Source organism: Xiphophorus hellerii, chromosome 12 (genome assembly GCF_003331165.1).
Source record: "Xiphophorus hellerii strain 12219 chromosome 12, Xiphophorus_hellerii-4.1, whole genome shotgun sequence".
NCBI lineage: Eukaryota > Metazoa > Chordata > Actinopteri > Cyprinodontiformes > Poeciliidae > Xiphophorus > Xiphophorus hellerii.
The window spans coordinates 3316638-3341596 of NC_045683.1; the positions used below are offsets into that span (position 1 = coordinate 3316638).

At 35.2% G+C, this 24959-nt stretch overlaps 1 protein-coding gene across 1 annotated transcript in view; it reads right to left on the reverse strand.

Annotated features, from left to right (window-relative positions):
- Positions 1–19323, reverse strand: part of mapk1 (mitogen-activated protein kinase 1) — a 34265-nt gene extending 14942 nt beyond the window's left edge. The window contains exons 1-2 of the mRNA XM_032577882.1: positions 19159–19323; positions 18945–19093 (exon numbers count right to left, since the gene is read on the reverse strand). Coding sequence (XP_032433773.1) covers positions 18945–19075 — 131 coding nt within the window. The 5' untranslated portion in view covers positions 19076–19093; positions 19159–19323. The remainder of the gene's footprint in view (positions 1–18944; positions 19094–19158) is intronic.
- Between the last annotated feature and the right edge of the window lie 5636 nt (positions 19324–24959).

Consider the following 24959-nt stretch of genomic DNA (forward strand, 5'->3'; position numbering starts at 1 on the left):
TAAAAGCAGCAAGTCACTATTTTACGTGCGTGTATTCGGGAACTAATGGAGATTTCACTGATCTGATCCCTGCAGGCTTGAACTTGTTCAGAGCAACTTACTTTTGAATTTTCACACAATTGCTTTACCAGGAATTTAAACAAAAGCTTCAGAATATTTTATTATTAAAAGAAAATTAATTTCCACATTTTTGGAGTCTTGAGGTTAGGGGCCGAACAAAATCATTTCAAGAGCCACACACGGCCCCCGAGCCACACTTTGGACATCCCTGATTTAAGCCAAGGTACAACAATCTCAGTACTTTAAGTTGAAATGCACAGCTGAGTTAGAGTAACATTGAAAAATTTGTAATTCAGTTCCAAATGTTATTGTGTAACAAAGCTAAATATTTAAGGCAAACAAAAAGTATCTTTAATATGAATGCAGTAGTGTACCTAATATTTTCATGTAGTTTGTATCTAAAGCATTTCATTCGGGTGTTTGAATGATTTATTGCATCAGTGCAGCATGGCGCGGAGGCGACAGCTCTAGGCTTGTTACGATAAATTGTCCCAGAAGTTATTGCGATAAATGATAATATTGTTTTGAGACCATTTTCAAGTAACATAATGATAATGGCACAATAACACAAGCTTTCCCTTAAAGATCAATAAACTTTAATTTTTTACAGAACAAACTCTAGGCTCATCATGAAAAGCAATAAATCAATTAATCGAATGCTAAACTAAAACAAGCTCAATAATTTCCATTTGTATGATTTATCGTTTCCTTCTACCAGAAACTGGATGATAAAAATCTTCAGTCTGGTGTTTTGGTCTCATTTAGCTCCTTTATTTGAAGGACAGTTTTGTTTACAGAAACTTCCTAATGCATTTTATTTGTTTCTGTTTTATTTATTTTGGATATTTAAAATGTCTTTCAGTTCTTTAATGTTTTTGTTAAGATTTTTTAAGAAGTTATTTTTCTATGAAAGATTAAACATCTATTTTTGTACGTATTGTGTTAATTTTGGAGAAGCTAGAACCACAAACGACGACTTACTTTTGATTTTAATAAAATGTACTTTAAAAAAAAAATTGGTTAATGAGCAGATAAAATTTTAAAAAAGACACAAAAATATCACTTTAATAATGTAAAACATGTCAATATTTGTTGCCCCAAAATGCTTCCAGCTCAGCCTCTTTGGCTCTTGTCAAGAAGTTTGGACACTGCCGCCATGCAGGGTTCATTTAAACCGAATTACAGAAACAAACTAACTTTTTGTGTTTTAATTTCCTAAGATTAACCTGCATCTTCACACATTTTATTAGCTGATAAGTTTCATATAATTATAGTTTATTTTGCGTCATGCAAGCAGAAAATGCTCCTTCAACATGTTCAGTGCTGAAACTGCTGACCTCCTGGTACCGCCTCTGAATTTAAATGCCTGCTGAATCCAGACTCTAATGCGGCGCAGACATTTGGTGCAGTCAGTAAACCAAAAGAAATTGTGCAACACTGCTGCACTTCAAGATAACAGACAGAAAAAGTGTTGCAATATTTCTCTTGTCGCCCGACATCCCAGAATCTCTCCGTTTACATCCGAGCCAAGCACATTACAAGCGACGCTAATGTCTGCAAAAAAAGAAGAAGAAAAAGAGAACACCCACACAATGGGACCAAATAAGAAACGAGTTGCTATAGTGACGGGGGTGTAAGGACTAAAATGTAAACACAAGTGTGCCAGCCTTCTGCGAGGGGAAATATGAGTGACCTTCCTTTCTACTCGCTCTGGAGGAATGTGTGTGTGCATGGCTGCGTGGGAGGAAAGTAAATAGTTTTCCATGTTACTGTTCTTCTACTCCACAAGACACTGTGGTTTGTAACAGGCTGCAGCTCAAACCTGGAGCCTGACTGGCATCATTTACTAGCAGCCAGCAGTGTTTTTTAAAAACGCAATGCAAGCACAATCTGCATAAGACGGGTACAAATTTATTTCTGTATAATTTAAATGAGATTGTTTGCATATTTTGAGTTTTTCCTTCTCTTTTCTTTAAAAAAAAAAAAAAGACTGAAAAAACCAAATAATTAGCTTACGAATGTATTTTCCCCAATTACCCCAAAAAATTTTATTTTTAATCTTTAAACTACAAGAAAATTAACTAAAGAACACATTATAAGCACAAGTTGGCGATCAGCATTAAATATAGAAAAATCTGGACTTTTTCCTGTCATCAAATAAAATGGATTAGAACAGAGAAATCATTTCTTTGGTCTGCATGCAGATAAACAACCTGAATGTTTTATGATTTCCTTTATTGGGTTGCAAAGCTTTAATAAGTCAGTTAAATTTTTTTTTAAAAAGCACTGTTGAAAATATGGGCATTTATTGTGTTGTTTTATCATTTGTCACGATAAAATTATATTTATTTCCGCAATAAATTCCAGTTGATGTTTAAATGCCCCCGAACAGTCTACATTGTTGGGTTTTTTATTTCTTTATTTACAATTTTTCCACCATTTTCTCATTAAATATATCAAGAAACATGAAAATAAGATTAAATGCCATTGCTGTGTGCAGTTTAGTGATAAATCGCAATTCTGTGACTGTCGTCCTGAAGAAGTACATTAAATTTTATTTTTCAAAAGCAGTATGATTGATGTGCCATTCATAAAACAATCTTCAGTCAGAAGCTTCTTTATTTTTACTGTAACACAAACTGCTACAGGAGATTCTTAACTCTTGAATACTGTTAATTGATCAACTCAAAAAACGTCTGAATAAAGTTAATTTGTATGATACTCATGATCTGCCACTATAATCCAAACATCACTGAGAAATGACTAAAACCAAACCCAGTTCAACCCATAACATTTTATGAAATAAAGAAATGAAACCTGTTGATTAATTTGGCAACAAACGGTTTAGTTTCATAACACATAACGAGTGAGATCAGTTTACTCTCAGTTTGTTCAGCAGTAAACTAGAAGGAACTTCTTGAGGAAGTGGAAAGTACAAAGAGTTGAGTGTTTTATGATGGCGCCAGTAAACCGAAGGGATTCTGGATCACTCCGCCTTATCAGAAACGTCTTCACAGAACCGAGGACTCCAGAACTGGAGTCTGTGGGTTTGGTTTAAATAAAATGATGGGCAGCTTAATGCTCAGCTCTCTGACAGATTCAAATAAATCCACTGTCCGATGGTTTTATTCGTTTAGTTTACAGTGCAGCTAAAAACTAATGTTGAATGAAAAAGAAAAGAAAATCTTAGGGTGCATTCACGCCAGCCCTGTTTAGTCCAATTTAATTCAATTTCACTTTGTTTGCCCAGAAAGTTTGGTTCATTTGCCTAAAATTCTCGCTCCAAAATCATGAAGTGGACTACGACGCAAGGGATTCTGGGTAAATGCAACCAAAACAAACGCGCCAACTACAGCTAGCGGAAAAAATAGCTTGTAGTCTTTTACTAAAGACAAAGAGAGAAATCCTACGGCTGCTAAAATCTGATGCCACTCCACTTTTTTATCCCCATTCTGTGAAGAAGAAAGTTGGACTCAGTGTCTTCTTTAGAGGTTTTAAAGTCGTTTCCTTCAGTACTTCTTAATGGAGCGCCTCCACAGGCAAGGAGGGGAACAGGTTTTTTGATTAGTCTGGATCAATGGTGCTCAAGTCCAGCTCTCGAGAGCCTACAACTTTCAGATGTATCCCTGCTCCAACACACCTGAATCAAATGAATGGCTCGTTACCAGGCCTGTTCAGAGCTGATCCCGGTCTGTTGGAGCAAGGATGCATCTAAAAGTTGCAGGATGGTTGCTCTCGAGGATTGGACTTGAGCACCCCTGGTCTGGATAGTTTTATGCAGTGCTGTGTGAATGCGAACCACAGCCGCTGAAAATGCAACGTATGTTTCAATTTTGGTTCCAAACTGAACCGAATCTACCCGACTATCAGGTGTGAAAACACCTTTAATCTTTTGAACAAGTTTCCAAGAAATTTTGGTATAATTTTTTATTTTTTTTAATCCAAGAAGGTTTCGCTGAACAACTTGGCAGGAAAGTATATTTATCTTATTTATTATCTCCGTCTATAAACCATCCAGGACATTTTTAATCCATTTTCACGCTCAGGTGTCTTTTTTCTCCTACTTACACAGATCTGAAAAATAAAAGTTAATACTTATTTTTAAAATTTCCAGATGCAAACATGATTGCTTGAGACGTTGTTCTCCTTTAAAAGCAGCTAAAATACAAGCAGCTACTTATTTTGGTGCAAATTTTCGCCCATTCGATCTTTACAGAGACAAAAGGATTTTAAACATTTTAAAGAGATTATACTCTGGATGCTTTTCCTGTTTCCTTTGCATGTTAATTTCAAATTTCATCTGAGCATGCTCGGTGCCGGGTAGAAGGGGGTTAGAAGGCGTTTCCACGGCAACAAGAACACAAGGCTTTTTCTCTGCTGCAGCAGCAGCAGCGTTATGCAACAGGACTGTAACCAGGATGATGTTAAAGAGGAAGGGGAGAAACTCGCTGATATGAACAGTCAGGCTTCACATTCAGATCTGAGGCTGAAAAATCAGATAAAACATCCTGACTGCCATCAAGTGTGAGCAAACGCACAATCTAGACATTTATAGAGCAGTAATAAACGTTCATAGAGAGATAAGTGCTTTCATTCCTCTGCCAATGTTTAACAGGAATCCAGAATTTTACAAACACACAGCATAATGAATGTAAGAAAATCTGATGGTCCTATTTGAGGTTTTTCCTCCTGCTACATTTGCATGCAGCAGAAGATTGTTGTATTCTTTTTAAACCTTAGTAAAACATAAACTTTAACACCGTAAAGCTTACATTTTAAAACAACTCACTCTGTACGTTTTTAATTTCCCCGATGCAAAAAAGAAATCACCAAATCATTGTGGTGAGAAAAACCCAGCTGCGAGGAAACTTTTGAGGAAGTGACTGATGCAGAGACTTTCCCTTCTCGCGCCGTGCACAGACTCGGTTATCGCTGCGTTGTGGTGCGGTTTATTCTGTTTCAGGTCAAAGTCCACTTTTACATTAGGGTCAGACAGAGTGTGTATTTACAGACCCAAACGATCTTAATAAATATTAACCACATTAGCAATTTCAGAAAAAGCAGAAGAAGAGGTGAAATGCCGATATTTGTCTGTGGAAGTCCTCAGTATTTATGTGTATAAAGGGATAACACTGTTTATTTTAGAAATGCAATGATTATTTGTGGTGCCGCTTTTAATCTACTTTGCTAAACAGTCCAGAATATATAAAGTTTTCTGCTACTCTCAGATGAAAGTTGAAAAGTTACTAGATGAAATAAAAATTAAAACTATATTGTCAGGACAGGCTTTGCTATCTGGATTTAGAAAACATCAATCCACGTTTTCTGTTGGCCATCTATTAAAAACAAGAAAAAAAGTGGGGGGGGATTGGTGTAGCGTTTCTCGATAAAAGGTAAACGTTTGATGGTTTTAATCACACCTACATTAACTTGTTTCAGTTTTTCTGTGAACTCATTAACCTGGAATTATTTTAACAATTTCAACTGGTTTCGGTTTCACTCATTCCACACAGGAATCTGTAGGATGGCAGATCAAAGCACAAAGTTAACCAATCTCGGAATAAAAAACTAGCTTGATAGTGTGCAGGCTGAAAGTGGAGATAAAAACTGGTAAAACCATCACTATAATAAAATTAAATTAATTAATTTGTTCAACAACAACAAAAAAACCAAGCTCAGCAGAGTCAGCCAGAAAAGATTTGTTTGTAAGAACAGTTAGTCAAATCCAAAAGCAATGAAAAATGTTTTTACAAATTATCGCCTCAACTGTATGGTGAAGGCAATGATTGACATAACCATTTCAAGGAATTATGTCATTTTACTAGAGTTATTCTGGTAAAATGGTTGACAAATATAACCACTAATAAATCAATGTTTGTCCGCTTTCTGAACAAAATGATGTCACTCAATTAATCAAGTTTATATCTATAGCACATTTCAGCAATAAGGCAGTTCAAAGTGCTTTACATCATAAAAACAAAAAGTCATAAAAACATCATACAGTTAACTGAGAAGCCAGTAACAAACATTACGTTTCGTTTAGTCGAGTGCCATCATTAACACACACCAACTATATTAGTCAATATTCCATTTATTATGGTTCAAAAGAAACTAAATAGGTGGACGTTTAGTCTAGATTTAAAGGAACTGTGTTTTAGCTGATTTGCAGTTTCATAGAAGTTTGTTTCAGATCTGTGGTGCATAGAAGCTGAATGCTGTAACAATTAAGACTGCTTGCTCATGTGAAAGGATGAAAGGAGTCCAAGGTGTATGAATGTGCAAAGGCTTTTTTTTATTTTACTTTAAGCCTTTAAATAAAACTACTGAGCAGCAGAAGTAGGAAGATTTTCAAGAACATTTGCACGACTCTTGTCTGTGCTTAAAGTTGACTCAAATGAGGAAGTCGTCAGGAGGGAACACACACGCAGATTTGCCACACTCTGCCAAAGAAAACAAGGCCATAAGTGATAAGATCAAAGCCGACGGACCAATTGTGCAAATTTTTACTTTGCATCACTAAACAGCCTCCGTTCGTTCCCTTGACGACGCGAAAGCGGAGCAGTTTGCATTTGTTTTGGCTGAGCTCTAGAACCGTTAGCGTTAAAAACTCCAATGTTATAAAATCCGTCTGTCTGAGCGCAGCGACGCGGTGCGGCGCACCAGAGCAGCCGGCCGCCTGATTGGCCGGTGCGTTTAACTGGCGACTCGTCCTGGCAGCTGCGAGCGCCCAAATTACATCCCCTCCTGAATCACACAACAGGATTTCGGTGTCAAGGCTCTTGTTCTCTCGCCCTCCCTCGTTGGCTGCGGAGTGCTGGTACTGATGTCAGAGGCAGAAGGGTTGCCATGGAGACGGGCGCCACGGTGGCATTTCGAGAGGACAGATCAAATGGCAGAATGAACCAGAGCATCCGCCGTGGCAAAAAAATAAATAAAAAGATAAATAAATAAATAAAAAATAGGCAAGTCTAGATCAGAGGGAGAACAAAAACAAAAAAATGAAAAAAATCTGGATTTGGACTCGCTAAACCAAAAAATAATTTTCATACCTGAACTTAAATGAAAACATGGAGATAATATAAGCAACATTATTTCTCCCCCCCATTGAACGTATTAAAACAAATGTAAACAAACTGATGGCAGCTTTACTTTGTAAACTGCGGAAATGTTTACATATCTATGATTGAGGTTACTTTAAAATTTAACCATTTTCTGCTTTAGGATGAGCCAAATTGCCCGTCATCTGGAACAACATCACCCTTAAAATACAGTCAGCATATCAGCTGTATTGTAGCCAGTCTATTAAATATGGAAAATAATATTTTCTATAATAGATAATCAAATTTTACAAGTTTATTTTTGCATAATAGTGGTGAAAAATAGCTGGACTTAGAATTTAACCACAATATTTTGTACTGAGGTGATAAAAAACTATTACTGTGTTTTTTGGCAACTGTGATTGCATAACGCAGCCTTAACAAATACTGCTCTTAAAAACCACTCCTGTTTGAAATATGCTTCTTCAGGACATAACATAAGTGCAATTTAGATCAATAAACTGCACCCAGTAACTGCATTTCATCATGTTTTCAATATTTATCAATGATATGTCTGATAATATGGTCAACTGAATTTTAATTGAGACTACAGATGAAAATTATTACATTTTTCACAATAGATGATAAACAGAAATGCCCATCCCAATGCATAATATTTGTCTTTTACAAAAACAAAGGTAGAAAGGGTTAAGAAAAATACAATAGGGTCCAAGGTGTTAGAACATCATCTTGTCACCTCCAAACTTGTTCAAGTCCCAATGAAATGGCTTAAAAAAATCAAAGGTTTTTCTTCATTTATGTTTTTAACAAGAACCAAAATGTTTATGATTTTAATATGATTGTCTAATTAATAAAAGTCAAACTCCACTGCAAATTAACCAAAATGTGATCAAAATGAAGCAATCTAATGTTTTTGTTGGGATGCATGTTTTGCTCCCCAGAATCTCTGGAGGAAGAAGAAATAAACAACATTTAGAGCTGAGGTTAAACATTTAAAACCAGTTCACTTGCTGAACAATTGATTTGCAAAGTGTATACTCACATAAGTCAATAAAATAAATTAAATTAAGTGTCTACTTCTGCTTTTAACCTGCAGAGGCTGAAGGGGGGAAAGTTTTCAACAAAGCCATTTTTATAAACCTGTAAATCTCTTCCACCGTAAAAAAAACAAACAAAAAAAACAACAAAAAAAAGGTCTTTAGTGCTACCCAACACTCCCTAGTCTACAAAAACTGCTGACCAGTCTGAAGGACAGGACGATATGGCTGAAAAAAAAATGATGCAAATGTTTCATATCAGTCAACATCAATAATTATTGATTTGTTTTAAATATCTGAAATACTGCCAAGCTTGTGGCGCGACCTTTCCTGTTGGATCCACAGTTTTTACTCCATGCTTTTTATTTTTAAGCAGTTACGAGGAATAGTGGCCAAACCTGACACTGCTGCTATGCAATTTACTCAGATTGTTGCTAGGTAACCACAGAGTGAGTTAGCCGATTCCACCAACCTTGATGAGCAATTACTGTCCTTCCTCTGCCTACATCTCCCAGAATGCTGAGCGGTTCTGGGCTGGAGTTCAGTGAATATTGCATCAGATGGATGATCTATTGGTTTTGATGCACATTAAAAATTTATTGTCCAGGTCCAGCTGTTTGATGGCAGATTCTTGTATCAAAGTTACAGGACTTTTTTCCCCCAAACACAATGTTCTTGTTTTTGTTAAAAAGTGATCAAAGTTCTCCAAGAATGAAGCCTAAAATGTGGCACTTCTTGAGAAACAAATGCAAATTAAAAAAAAAAAAAATTAGGAAGGATAGGTTGTGACATGTGTGTAAAAGGAAGCAGCGGTTTTAGTTCAGTAACAAGTCAGAAGCTGTTCATAAGTATTCACCAAAAAAACAAAAAAAACAAAACAATCTTGCACGAACAAAAGAAACAACCAGAGAACGGCTTTAGATGTATAACTTTCCATAAGCACAGGCCACTTGAGCAGCACTCCCCAGTGATCTAACTGTTCCCGTGGGCGGGTTGAAAAGGCAGAGCATGCTACGGCGGATCCTGAATATCATCACAGACGGTAATGTGGCGTCCTGCGATTGTGTGTGTGAACTGCGGCTTTTGTTAAGAGGCTCAGAGCATTGCCAATCTGAAACGTCAGCCACTGAAAAGCCTCAACATGAGCATCCTCAGCTGTTAGCAAGAGGTTATTAAACCAAAATAGGCCTGCTGTGAGATCCTGACAGTAAAATCAGATGTATATAGTTATACTGCATTTACAAAAGAGAGCAAATATATTCTTTATAGTTTTAAGATTGTACAATAAGATTTTTCTTACAAATGACTAAATGGCTGCTGGTTCTTAAACAGTAATTTTAAGTCAATAGAAATACAAAATCACCATTTACAAACCAAAACGGTTCCCATAACAATCATAAAACTTTATTTAACTTCAAAAACTGCATCAAAGTTCAACATTTTTGATGGCAAGTTAAGAGATCAACAAAAGCAACATTTCTTCAGCTAATGCAAAACAAAACTGTTTTATCTGCAGAGCTGATCATACAAAAAATAAGAAATGCACCAATTTGAAATTTTGAGCGGATATCGATGTCCGATGTTAAAATAACCAACATTACATATATTTTCCTACACTATCTACACTGTTTCACTGCTTCAGTTAAACACACTAAATCCAGAGTTGCATCACTATCATCATCACATGACCAAAAAATAAATAAAAATACTACGTGCCCAATTCCTTCCCTTTCCTGGAACACAAAAAGCAACGAGACAGAAATAAACATTGGCTGTTATCAGCATAGCTTTGTTTATCGAACTGATAAATATGTTAGAAAATCAACAAAAAAAGATCCTAAAAATCATCCCAATCTGATGTTGAAGCCGTATCAGACAACTGTTTTAAAAACACCGGCTGACTAATTGTTTCGTTATTGTGTTGAATTGTACCTACTGACAGAAGCAGCTGCTTGTTAGCTAATTAAGTACAGCTGCACAATATATCACAAAATTATTCATTACAATATCACTATATGGAACATCAGGGTTTCCTCCAGGGTATTATAAACCTGACGGGCTGCCAGGCTTTACTCGCCCCCCCCCCCACAAGAGTCATTTCTTTACCTTAAATTATATGTTTTTATACATTAGTAAGAGTGGTAGCAAAGAGTTAAGCTAGTTTTATCTATAATAAATCAGTCATTCTTAATAGACATTTAAAAAGATAATAGCATCTGATTATCCATACACAACCTGCAGAAAGAAGTTTTATTTAATCCACGTCTGTATTTTCATTGTTGTTGATTTATTATTTCAAAAATTTCCTGTCCATTTATAAAAAAATACAAAAACACAATGGGGCAAATAGTGAACTGCCCAAGCGCCCTACCACCGGGGTTAGCCAGATTTCTGGGGGAAACCTTGAATATGAACATCGGCCCAGAATGCAGCAAATATTAAAGTCCCATGCATTCAAGCTCTCTGTGCCTGTGAACCTTATTTCAGTGACAAAACAGTGAGATTTTTTTTAGTATAAAATCTTGTTGTCTAAACAGAAATAATGTATTTAATATTTTTCAGCAGCTGGATTGGCTACTCGTTATCTGGGCCCTTTGTTTGCTAAAGAAGAAGAAGAAAGCTGCAGTCTTTTCAGGAACACCAACAAGCCTTCCAGCATCACGTTAGCACCCATCACTCAATATTACATTTATTGTTTCCACGTACCAGAGAAAATAAAAGCTGCAGAACTGCACGCAGGTTGTCATGACAACGCAGACAGCATCTCAGCGTATGGGTTTAGGGACGTGTGCAGACAAAATGCTGTTCTCCAGCAGAAAAGGGCCTGATTCCTTTCATAAAGCTGATTTTTCTCCCACTTATCCATCTAATCTAGAAATTGTTTAATACTCTGTTTTCCTCCGTCATCTGGACCAAATGGGCACACTGTCCTTAATACTAAAAAGGACAGATTTGGCATAACTTGACTTCACAGCTTTAGTGAAGCTAATAACTATTTTGAATTTTACTGTTTCCATCAACCTTTGCTAATGCGATAATTCAAACTGCTTGTAAAAAATAAAAGGTTGATGGAAACACGGTGATTGTTTCAAATGTTATCTGTAAGAAAGAGAACGGTCCATCTTGCATTCTGATGATCCCAAATCCTTTTGGAAAAATATTTACTGGATATACAAGACAAAAATGTAACTTCTAGGAAGGTGTGCATCCTGCTACAGCAACAGTGTTTCAGACAAAATCCATGAAACCTTCAGCTAAAAGCCACTGAGGCTATTTTCACACCTGATAGTCTGGAAGTTAGTTGACTGAGGACCAAAACTGGAACATTGGTTACATTTTCACTGTGTCAAACGATCAAAACTCATTAAAAAACCTATTCCCCTCCTTGCCTCCAAGGAGGAAACGATACTGAGTGCAACTTCCTTCTTCACAAAATGTAAACAAAAATGGAGTAGCGTCAGATTTTAGCGGTTGTAGGATTTCTATTTTGCATTTGGTAAAAGACCACGAGACATTTCTTGGCTAGTAATAGATTCACATTTGTTTTGATTGTATTTACCCAGAATGCCCTGTAGTAGTATCTGGCCCGCTTGGCATTCGCATTCGAACTGTAACAAAGTTCACTACCAACTGAACAGAGGCCGAGGTTTGTAGGTGGACCAGAGTTTGCTTTCGGGCCAAATCAGAGTTCGATTACGCATTCACACCTTTCCAAATGAACCAGATTTTAAGTAAATTAACTGGACTTTTTTTTATTTATTTATATAACAAACCCATACATTATACAGCAGGAAAATTATCTGAAGCACACCCACAAATAAAGAGGTGCAACCCAAATTAAGTTATGATAAAAATCATTCAATGAGGCCAAGTTACAAAAATTCAGCAAGGAAGAGTTAGCCAAAACATCCCGACTCCCACGCAAAAGACTCCGAGTGAGATTCATTTCTTCATATTCCTTTATTTAAAACTAGGGCTGAAACATTTAATCGGATTAACTGTGATTAATCGATTATTGAAATAAAGTAATACATTTATCATTCAATATAAAAACATTTGTAAATATGTTTTACCCAGAATTCCTCAAGTCTCACAGTTTTAGCTACACACGATTAAAATCTGTAAAATAAATCTCTAACGCTGAAGGAATCTTTTGTTGTTGCATTTTAGGTAATAAAATGGTTCTGTTCTTATTTTTTTTTTTTTTTTTTAAATAGTTTTTGAATCTTTTAATGCATTTCTAATATATAAAAAGGTGTAAATAGTTAATGAAAAATCTGCAGAATGTGCCAACATTTTTTATCAGATAAATCAACAAAATAATCATTAGTTGTGGCCCAAAATGCATAACCTGACCAAATCATGTCATTTTCATCAACACAGCTAGTCGAGCAAAAAACAAAAAAAGGTCCAGCAATCTTAAGAACCGAACCTATAAGAAGACAAAAGTTCTGCAGAGTATTTTTGTCCGCTCTGCTAACCAAATCCATTTCTGTCTAATACACGGCACTCAGAGAAACCCAGCATGATAAACAGACAAGGTGAGAACAAAAGTTTTGGTCCCATTTTCCTAGTTACCATGGTACCCATTTCTACTCTAATTATTGGTTATCAACAAAGAGAGAGGGGGGTGGGGGGAAAGCAGCACCTCCAATACGGGACTGAAACCTTGAGAGATTTTCCAGGAAAAGCACTCAAAGGTTCATGGGGGAAAGAAAAAGCATTGTTGAAAGGCCAAGCAAAATGAAAGGCGCTTTTCATCCACTGGGAGGATCTGAAGGATAAAACATATCACTCATAAGAAAATGTTGCATAAACACCCACCCTACTGGTACATTTATATTCTATAAACCTCTCAGATTATGTTTTTAATCTGATCTATGCATGTTTTGCTAAAACAGCAGAACCACTGGTTGATCTCCAGGCGCCCCTATAATGTGAGACAGACACGGTCTCACATTATAGACTGGTCCAGCAGAATGGCATCAACTTCTGGTATTTGAAGCATTGAATGCATTTAAAGAACTAGCAACAGAGCTAATGTTGACCAACAAGCAACAATCCCAGGTGGACGTGATCCGAAAATAAATGGAAAATATGGTTTAACTACTGAGGAGAAAATAAAAACATCCACTTTTACTATATAAACATGTCAACTTAGAGCATGTAGCATGAACTCTGTCTTAACTAAGGCTGCAACTAACAAATATTTATCTATAAAATACTTTAGAAATTGGCACAATTGTGCAGGTTAAGGAATACAAAGGATAGCAACGTTGTTTTAGTTGTACAACGCCTGTACAGACTGTGTGCTGCTTCTCTTTATTTTTTTAATAGGACATTTGAAAAAGTATCAACTTTGGATGGTGCATTTTATGCAGAAAAAAGTGTTTCTCCTGCTTGAATTTGATATTTTGTAAACATTTTACTATTTTTTCTTTTCAGTTTTAATTTTACCAGTTCAATATTTTTCTCAAAATTATGAAAGTATTTGTTGCATTGGCAGATTATTTTACTTATGACAGAAAAAATCTCTTGTTACAAACGAAATAATCTGCTGTTGGAATTAGTACTTTTTCATCAAAAATAAGAAATGGACTTAAAACAAACTCCTATTTCTTGCTGAAAATTTACTAGTGAGAGTTTTGTCTCATTTCAAGTGTACAAAGATGCTTGCACTAAAAACTAGACTAAAAATACTTGGCGAGATTTAGTGTTTTTGCAGTGTGTTCTTTACAAAGTTGAGATAATTTACAAGCAGTGCTGCATAATTTGGTGTAAAATAAAAGAGGCGCTCCAAGGCAGCATGCAAGCCAAGGCAAGTTGATTAGGAAGAGCTTGTGGATCCCATCAGAAAGCACTGCTGCAATCAAAACATGGATACAAGAAAGAATTAAACTGCATTATATAAAAGTCACATGTCTGTTGCTTTACAATTTCTGCACATCATTGTTTACTTGTGTTTTTTTTTTCACCCCACTGCACCCAACCACATCCAGCCTTTGATGACAAAGTTTCCACCTTTCCAAACTAGACTAAAGGGGCTTAATGGAAATGCAACCGGTGAAACCTGACAGAAGAAAGTTCTCATGCTATTTAAAAGGTATTTCCGAGTCTAACCAGGGGACGTCTGTGAAATACCTGCTGCACCACTTTTGCAGAGCGCTGCACATCAAAGCTAAAATGTCCCAAGTGCTTTAAAACCACAGGTTTCTACACGAACAGAGCAAGAAAAGTGCAAGGAGGCCGAGACCTCAGAGCACGCCAAAACGCTAAAACGACACAGAAACAACGCTTTTTCATAACAAGCATGGAAAATGTTTCTAAAATGGTCTGCATTTACCAAACCTACAAAAAACAACAGAAAGTTTGTTGTCTCAAACATTTTTACAGGATTATCGATTGCATGAGCAGGAATTTCAATGAAACTTCAACTTCATAGTCATGTTTTCAGAAAGTACAGCTTATGGACAATAGAAACTTTTTTAAAAAGCGTATTTATACACATTTGGGTTGCAAGGAATTCTTCACACGTGCCCAGACGAGATCCACGAATGGATTAAAACATTCCAGACATGCACTAGAGTGGCCACAACACGCCTAACCTAAAAAGGCTATTTCAAACCAGAAATATTTAAATTCAACCCCAAAAAACTGTTTCCACTCATGTGAGCTCCACAGAAAGAACAATCCCACTTTACTTGTTCATAACAACATGGAGGGAAATGTAACAATACGTAAAACAATAAGCAGAACATCTTAAACCAGCTGCTGTAGGGTTTGGAAAATCTCTGTCTTGTGCTGCAGTGATGATGAAAAGTTGACACAAACAGAAACTTCATTAAATGAGTTTTCAAAAGCTAAAAACGTCAGAGTTTGGTCAACAAAAGAAGGAGATGCAGAAAGAAATTCCCCAGCTGCTCAGAAAACCACAAGCCATGTGGCTGATGTTTATGTGTGAACAGAGGAAGTTTAGGTAAAGCCAGGCAGACTATACTTGTGGATCATTTTGAAGTTAAAGGTTAAAACAAATGGAAAAAAGTTTCAAAAAAACTTTTCCACAAACAAAAATGATGCTCACTTTGAGCTCCAGTTTAGTTTCCGTCGCTAACTAGCATCCAATTGTCATCGCTCGTTGAGCATTTTTGTGAAAAAGTGATAGACATCAGCACTAACTGATATTAGCCATTTCTTTACAGCCAAATAAGCTGAGCCCATATCAACAACCGATATTTGTTTGTGCCTTGCAATCGGTTTCTGGTCTTTTTTTCACAAAAGTGTCGAAACTGTATTGAAATATAATATCAGCACATGTCAGTTATTGGCCATAACAGCAATATTAATATCTTCCAGTTCCAGTATTTAATGTTCACTAGAATTTAAAGTATGGCATTTGACAAGGTTTTCTTGCATTATTATTATTCCATTACCATAACAACACTTGAAAATGGTCTCAAAACAACAATATTATCGTTAATCACAATAACTTCTGGGACAATTTATGGTCTAGAAAAATGTGTTATTGTGACAGGCCTACGTCAAACATGAGTTCAAAGTAAACAAACATGGACAAAAATCCACCTAGAAATGTTGCTGTAAAACTCTAAAATAAAAGTTTGAGTCGTATTTTATTAGAACCTTGGGATACCAGTAACCAGTAACCAGTCCATACTGGAGGTGGGATAACTCTGCTGGTTGACAAGGAGCTACCTATCAGGCCTGTTTCCTCACCATTACAGCCAAAATCCAATGAAATATGATGAAGAATAAACAGATATGCTTGTTCTTTAATGATCTTATAGTATTAAAAATAAACTAGATGATTCTTCCTTTTGCTTGGTTATTTAATTTAAACTTCCTTTGCTTTGCATGAACATGCACCCATCCTGATGCACAACTCCTTGGTTGACTTACCAAGAAAACAGTCAGGCGTTTTGCTAATTCATATGCTGATTACCCTTCAATACAAACAGTCACATTTATATGGCAACTTCTTACCAGTTTATGTGTTTTTTATCACTACTTGGACCAAAAACTACAAAAAAATCCTAATCAACTTGCCTTGCAGATATCAGGGCGGGGAGCTGCAGTTCAAAGAAAGCAGAGCTAGTATTGCAAAGGAAGACAAAAGAATGACTGCTGCTGTTTGACACAAGGATCTATGATGTAATCCAATACAGTGTGTTCAGTTTAAGGTTGAATGCAGCGCCGCAGTCTAAAAAGAACAAATCTGAAAATGTAAAACAGCCCAAATGTGTTAATGCATCTGAAAGCAAATTTTGATCTTTTATTGTTTGGGTCGATTTTTCACTCCCCTTTTTAGGGGTGCACCGATTTCAGTTTTCTGGCCAATACCAGTCTTTACATGCCGATTCTGATTATTTTTTAAGCAAGTCAGGTGTTATACAAGTAATTTTAATGTTCAAATGTTATTTTACAATACTCCAGAAACAATACAGACTGGTTTAACTGCACATTAGGTAGTGCTCTCAAATATGAATGAAAATCTTAGAGCAGCAATGTCCAAATTATCAAATTAACTCATCTAAAAAATGTATTCATTAATTTAATTATCAGAACTTGTACTACAGGTTAGATTACAAACCTGTTTGGAGCCTCTTGCTTAAACTACTTTAGTGGAGGTAGATAAAATTGGTATGAAGCTGTCGACCAAAATTAAAGCCAGTCAGTCAATGCATCCCTATTTTTTAATAAAATATTTTAATGTAAATTAAGACCAATATAATGTAAACTAGAGATTGTTAGATACAGCTCAGCGGCTGGGGGGTTTAATGCTCAAAAACTGCTTTAAACTCCTCACACCAGTTAAGATCTTCACCACAGATTAGATCGTTTTCACCCATGTAAATAATCTGTTTTCGCTCTCAGTCACCTGTATACCAAAAATCAACTGATATGATACGCAAACAAAAGAGGCAGATAACACAAAGCATGGGAATGGATTTATATCTCCATTTCAGGTTGTAGCTGTAGGTTTTACCTGGACATAGTTTAGTTTCAAAGCAAAAATATTATTGGTTGTTTTTTAAATACTACATGTCATTTATTTCAACCAATAAATAATGCAGAACATTAAAGCATCATTTGTTGAAAAAAAATTAAATATTTCTTTTGTATTTTGGGTCACAATCTGGTTTTAATGTCAACTGTGGGACAACTCTAGAATTTCTATTTGTCTAATTTGTTTTTTGGTTGGTTTTTTTAAGGTTTATTTAATAATTTTTCAGATGGAATAATTAGTTTGGACGTAATTTAGGGCCCCAAACCATAAGAGGCCTCCCATAAATGCCAGACTTTTAACACAGATCTAAAATGTTCATATCTTTTATTGAGAACGACAATATTGTTAAATTTAATTTGATGGTTTCAGCATAGATTTAAAAAAATACTTTAAATTGTTTAAAATCTTTAAGATTTAATAAAATTGGCAAGTTTACTTTGTAAAAGTGCAAAGAAAAATCTACAAACTAAATCTGTACTGGGAACACAGATAGTGGTGAACCCCAAATTAAATTCTGCTCAAGGCCCCATGCTACTTTGGTCCGGCCCTGCCCCAGAGCAAATCTCTCTCTGCATCTAATAAAAACCACATTTTTATAAAACATGACATTTACATGTCTTGTTTTTTAGTTTAAGTTTTCTTTGGACTTGTCATTCCCTCGTTATGATATAGACCAGTACTGTATGTTTTGCTGGTTTTCTCATCTCTTTCAAATACAATTTTGTTTTCACATATTATAGCTCTTCAAAGACATTGCTGATGTAAGGACATCCCTTTCAGATACTCCTAATAGTTAATTTTCCAGCAGAGAGGTAATGTTGAAGTTGTTCCTGGTGGATACCAACTTCTGGTTTTCTTTGAGGTTGAGGCTGATTGGAGTTATAACCAATTCATATTGTTTTCTGAGAATACTTATATAAATAGCAGGAGGTTTCATTATAGGAAAGAAAGTCGGGTAAATGCTGTGGATTGATGCATCTAAGCACAAATGTGTTAATGCATTTAGGAAAAAATCTGATCCCAGATCAGAACCAGTCAATAGAAAATTGGCAAACAGATTGGTGCATCACTACTTTTAATGCATTTTTCTGTAAATTACAGACCATTAAATACCCAATAATGTTTCACCTCAACATCCTATAACTTTCTAAACTCGCTTTTATTTGAAATGATCTGTTTTGAAGTATTTTAACCCTTTTTGGAAATTTTGCAGGTACAAAAAAATCCCCTTGAGATCCTCCCACAGCACATTTTCAGGCACATTATGCAACCACATCCAAACAGTGCACAGGTAGCATGAGTGGGAACACGCTCAATTTGAGTGAAAGTGATTAAAAATCTACAAATTAAAACAGATAAGCATGTATTATGAGGTAAACAGTTTCTACACTGCTGCAAATGTAAAGACGTGGATCCTGCACAGCGTGACAAGTCCACATAAACGCTGCGGATATTAGCTTTATGTGTATTTCTTAAGCTTAGGGATCAATAAAAGCAAATATTTAGTATTTTTTGGGTGGATTTTGCAACAGTGTAGCTGAAAACCTCCAGGTTGTGCGTTTGAACCCGTCTCCGGTGGTCACACACCGTGATTTAATCCGTTTTCGCCCCAACTGCCGTCTGCCCGACGCCGCTCGCTAGCTAAAACATGACAAGCGAAGTTGTGTTTAAAAGATTTAAAATAGCAAATAATACAACTGCTTCGACGATAAAACGGAAAAATTTCGAGTAAAGAACTAAATATTAGGATAAAAGAAAAGCACTCACCACACCATCCCGTAGGCGCCCTCCCCGATGTAGGAGAGGTTGCTGTACCGAGGCCCAACGTCGAAGGCCTGTCCGCGGATGAGCTCCGTTCCCGGTCCGGGGCTGGAGCCAGCAGGGCAAGCTGTCGCCATTATAGGGATTGGCTTTTTCTGATTTAAAAAAAAAGCAAATTAAAGTCGACAAAAGCCTCTCTGGGGGTGTTTATGTGCTGTACCCGGCGTCGGAGTGACTGTAGCTGGGTCTGCAGTGAGGTGGAGGCCTTTCAGTGCGGAGCGGAGCGGGTTTTTTTCTCCTTTCCGTTAGCGCTCGTTTGAAGCGACCACACCGCTGCTGAGCTGTCGCAGGCGGGGAGCAGCCGAGGAGAGGAGTCGATAGGGGAGGCTGCTGCAGGAAATAAAGGAGGTGGTCATGTGATGCACTTTTCCTTTTTTTTTTTTACTCCCCCTCCATGCTGAGACGAACACGTTTCATTTTATATAACTTTCATTTTCTTTTAAGATTCAAGCATAACATTAGAAAAAGGTAGGCTATACAAAGAAAAGCAGGAGGAAATACAGGTTTAAACAAACCTCTTAAAGTAATTGGAAAACATGTAACAGGTCTTTGTGATAAATGAAACTGCATGTTTTTATGGAATGCTCTGGTAATGAATCATAAAGAAGGCATTTCTAAAAAGAAATAGATAAAATGTACAGTGAGTAACATTTAGTAGTGATGTTAGTAAAGTAAAAGATCAAATTGAGTTTGTTTTTTTAAATACAAATTTACCAGAAAGAATGTAGTTTAATTATCAAGATGATTTCACAGCATTAGTTGTTTTTTTATGTTTACCTCCTGTCCATACTCCAGTTCAGTAGGTGGCAGTAATGCACCTTCACAGCTGGTGTATCAATCGCCATAAAACATAACAAGAAGAAGAAGCAGAAGAAGAAGAAGACGCTCCACCCATGAACCCACATACTGTTTTTAGAAAACATTAACTCACGCATATTTTTTTCATTAAATTGATTAAACAACTGACAGCTACACCTTTTTATAAAACCTAAATTATATAAATGTCATGTTTTTGTAGGGGTGAGGGCAAACCCAAGCCTTTTTGGGGCCCTAACCATATTTGCATTTGGGACCTCCCCCCCACACACACACACACCAATATGAACACCAGATGCTTTATCATTCCTGAGCTACTCATATCAGTGCTATTATGGCAACTGATTTTAACCTTAAAGGAGTAGTAAACTAAAAAATATTTATTTTGAAATACAGAGTGGTATTAAAGTGTGCCATATTATTTTAACTATTTAAAAGTAATATCAGCTGATAAACACTACATTTGGTTACATTATGGTCAACAAGTTTGATACAGAAATTGTTTTTTGATGTGTAATAGCATTTAGTTCTTCATACATTTTAGAAATTATACAGTAAAAATAGTACTATGTAATTATTTAAAGGAGTAGTAAACAAAACAAACCAATAGATTTTGAAATTCAATGCAAAATTCAGTATATGGGTGCTCAGTATGAGCAAAAAAGCTCCCATATAAAGTAAAAAAGGGGAAACAGTGCCTCTAGTGGTCACTGAATGCCATACGTTTTGGATGTAAACAACCAATTCCTCATATACATGAGAAACATTAATGACAAACATTAAAGAAAAGACAAACAGAAAAACTACAGACACAAATACAAACAAATGAAGACACTTGAAATTTCTATGATGAGCTACTCAAATAACATCAGAGATGCCAAAAATCTACAACAAACACAACAAAATTTACAAAATGTAATCAGAATATTACCTTTCACAATACATTTTAAATATTCTGCTTGTGAAACCTTTGATGAAGCTGATGACTAAAAGTTTGCACATTCTAAAGGTGCATTTTAGTCTAAATGTGAGAAATATTGAACGTACGCGTTAGTGATGAGGATGTTTTTAAGATGGTGAGGCAAATACACAATTTCTCATTAAACTCCCTGGAGATAAGGCCGCATGTAAAAGAATACCCATTGTGTTTCACCCAGGGGTCAGTTTTCCCCTCCATTGTATCCCAAACACGTCAGTGTGTACAGGAAATGTGAAATGTTCTAAAGGTGAGGGTATATTTCTTCGAACAGAAACGTAATCTGATGACACAGCATGCTTTCACGTTTGTGCACAGCCAACAGCTACTGAACAGAAGTCTATATGGAGGTCGAATGATCAGCTTCAGAGACACAAATGGCTGACATTTCATCATCAGGGTGAGTAATGAGAGCTGGGTTGAGCAAGCAGTTCCTATAAAGCACCGTCATGCAGCACTTGTGCCCTTCTTTAAGATGGATGGAGCTCACTTCCTGTTTAGGCTAAAGCTTCGTCTGACTCCAGGAAAATCAATTCAGCAAAGCTAGAGAGAAGTATTCAGGATTCTGGCAGCAACACTTTGAATTAGTCTTTTTTCACACAAACAATCTGAAAAGTGTGGTGTGCATTAATATATCCAGCACCTTTCCTGTTATTCCTAAATAACATCCAGAGACTTGATTGAAATCCATTAAAAGTTCAGGAAAAAAAAAAAATTCCCAACTCAACTTGACTCTGTAATTTTTTTGTTACTTTGACTCAGTTAAATTGTATCAAATTTAACTATCAAGTAAAAGAAAAATGAAAAAAGTTATTTCTAAATTGACTTAACTGTCTTCACCAATTATATTAAACTAAAAATAATTAGTTAGGAGATATTTTTAAAATGTTATCCCAATTTATTTAATTAACCGTATACATTAACACATCAAGTTGAGTTAACATAAAATATTTTTTAATAACTTTTTAACTAATTTCTAACTCAAGTCAACTTTGTAATAATTTATTACTCAGATTTTTTTTTAAACTTTAAAATGTCGTTTATTTTATTATAAATGAAGTTAGTAAGTCTAATTGAGAAACATAAAGTTTCATGGATATTATTTTATTCAATTGTATTAACTCACAACTACTCAAGTATGTGCAGTTTGATTATACTATCTTAATTAATTTGTTAAAAATTTAATTAGACAGATACAAATATAAATATGAGCAAAGTTTAGTATTTTAAAGAAACAGGACAAAGAAATTATTAAAATAAATATCAAAACAACAGATTCGGCGACTTAAACAGTAATCTTTTTCATTGTTGTGGACATTAATTCAATCATTAGTGAATTATTTGCAGCCAACATTTGTTTTAATAAACAGTAGGGTTTGTTTTACAGAAATTTTATCAGTGCTGAAAGTACTGCAAAGACATGAAAAGCAGCTAAGAAAATAAATGTTGATATTTATTTTAAAGGAGATTGACTGCAGAATATGGAGAGCCATTTCAGCTAAAATTAAATAAATAAATATATAGAGAAAATAAATGTATAAATGAATAAATATAAATGGGAATAAAGATGCCAATTACTAATTTATTTATTTTACCCATTTATTTACTCATTTATTTATTCATTTTCTCTAAATATTTATTTATTTAATTTAGGCTGAAATGGCTCTCCATACTCCATAGCAGAATACTGTCTGCATTGAGATTATTATTCCAATGCGAACCGCTAGATGGCAGCATTCACATTAATTTAACAACTGAAGAAGATGTGAGTTGTGACATTTTTAAAATTAATATCATCACATAGAACAAATATGAAATCGGTATTAGATGTTCTCAAATCTGAGAAAGTCAGCACAGGCTGCTTCCAAACGTACAAAATCTCCAATATAATACAACTTGCTGGTGAAAGAGGGGAAGTTTTAAAGGCAGTTTTTCAATCTCAAAGTCACATCTAACAAGGAAAGTAATTCCACCCAGATTTGAAAATATTTTACTTGGAATATGGAATGATAAGGCATTTTGATTTGTTAAAACTGACAAAGCCAGTTCATTTTTAAGGTGCCATTCTTGCTGAAATTCAGTAGCTTGCAGTATGGAAACATCTTTAATTTGTTTGATTAAATTACCCTTTCTGGTATAGTGTGTTTTTTGTTTCCACATGAAATCAAATGTGCACGGTAGATAAGCCTGGAAATACTTTCCATTTTCATGAGAAATATTCTTCCCAGAGTAGAAACATCTTTGTGTGTCCTCTTATATAAATGAGTTTTACATTTTTTAAGTTTTTCCAAAATATTAAAATTTTCTAATCCAGATTTATCTTTATTTATATGCACACGCAAATATTTCACATTGGATTTTCAGTCTTTTAGAGGCAAAATTTCACATTTGTTTAAATTTAATTTAAGCTCTGAAGTCTTTGAAAATGTTTTAATGAATTTGAGAAATTGGGATATTTTCTTCAGGTTATTTAAGAAGATGGCTGTCAGCTAAGTGCAAGGCAAATGTCAACAGGCCACATGGCAACAACTTAACCATGCACCATTAGACTTTCCCTTAGTCTATTGTGTTCCAAGTCTCCTTAAATGCCCCATTTCTAAAACACTTAGACTTTACTAAGTCTTATGTGTCAAAGATTATTGTGCGAATAAAATGTCACATTAATAAGTTTTATTTGTGTGCTGGACTGCAGCAGCAGCAGCAGTCTGGCTGCTGCTTGGCCTTTTAGTGTCTGTTGAAAGAAGAAGAGAAAATCAAATGAGCTTTTCATGCTGTGACATCCACTGTAAAACATTTGAGTAGCATTTAGTTGTGTCTACTATCTCCTACTCTTATAGTCATATAAATTTAGCGTGTTTTAGATTTTGAACCTAAATCTGTGAGTTTGTGAAAGATAAGCTTACATTAGTAAGTTGTGTTAACTTTTTAGTAATTTTCTTAAACCTCCAAGAGTTGAATTAACTAGAGTTTTAGGTTAACACTTAAAAAACTGAAAGAAGAGATAGAGTGGAACTATTTCCCAGAATTCCCAGATTTTGGCCCACGTGACAAAAAGTTTCGACACCCCTGCACTAGAGTCTTGAGGGCCACATAAATAGTTGCCATGGACCAACTATAGGTTGGATTTGGCCCACGGGTTTGAGTTTGACACGTGTCACAGAAGGTTAGGGGTAATTTTCAAAAATGTACGTTTGTGTAAATAATATTTGGCCATAAAAATCAGATTATTAATTATAAAGTCCAAATTTGTGTCCAAAATATAAATGCCAAATTCCAAATTTAATACTGATGTAAGAATTATGAAAATCCTCCCAAAATGTAGATGTATAACTACAAGAAAAGAATAAATAAATTTCTACATCAGATTTACAAAAAGAACAATCACTTGCCTCAGTATTCTATTTTAGTCTTAAGTATTCTTTATATGGATAGATATTATTTAATATTGTAAAATGAACTTCTTTACATAAAATAAGGAAATTTTAAGTATCTGCATCTAATTTGCTCAAATACATTTTTAAAATTATATTATTGGAAATTTCCAAGGAATAAGTTGGATAAATGAGTCTTGATAAACTTCCCATTTTTGAAAGTAATATGCTTTCAAACATCGAGAGGTCTCTTCGTAGCCATGTGTTTAAAATAGTTTTATTTTTTAATAAATTATTCTCTAAGTTAGAGAAAAAGTTACAGCTTTCGAAACAGTGACCCGTAGATATTTCACCTAACTTTTTAAAGGTATTCCATAAAAAGATGTTATAATGTGAGCATGTAGAGCCATAAGTTCACAATTATCTAAATTTAGATGAAACCCTGAAGCCTTTGAGAACATTGAGACAACATTTAAAGCTTTAGGTATTATATTCCTGGTTTTTAAGGTCAGCTTATAACTGATTGGCTTCCGCCTATGTTACATTGTATCTTTCAAGATATTAATTCACTCAGAGCTTCACATTTATAGCATGTAAATAAAGTCCACTTACCTGATATGTTAATATCTATCTGAAAAATAACTTCTATAATTTTTAACGCCTAAAGATGACTGAAATCATTTCGGAAGCTATAATAATTTTATATGAAGAAGTTCTATGTATTTAAATTATACGCCTTTATTTTGAAATTATAAACCGGACGAAGTTAGTTGGCTAGAGTTCACTTGACTGTCAAAG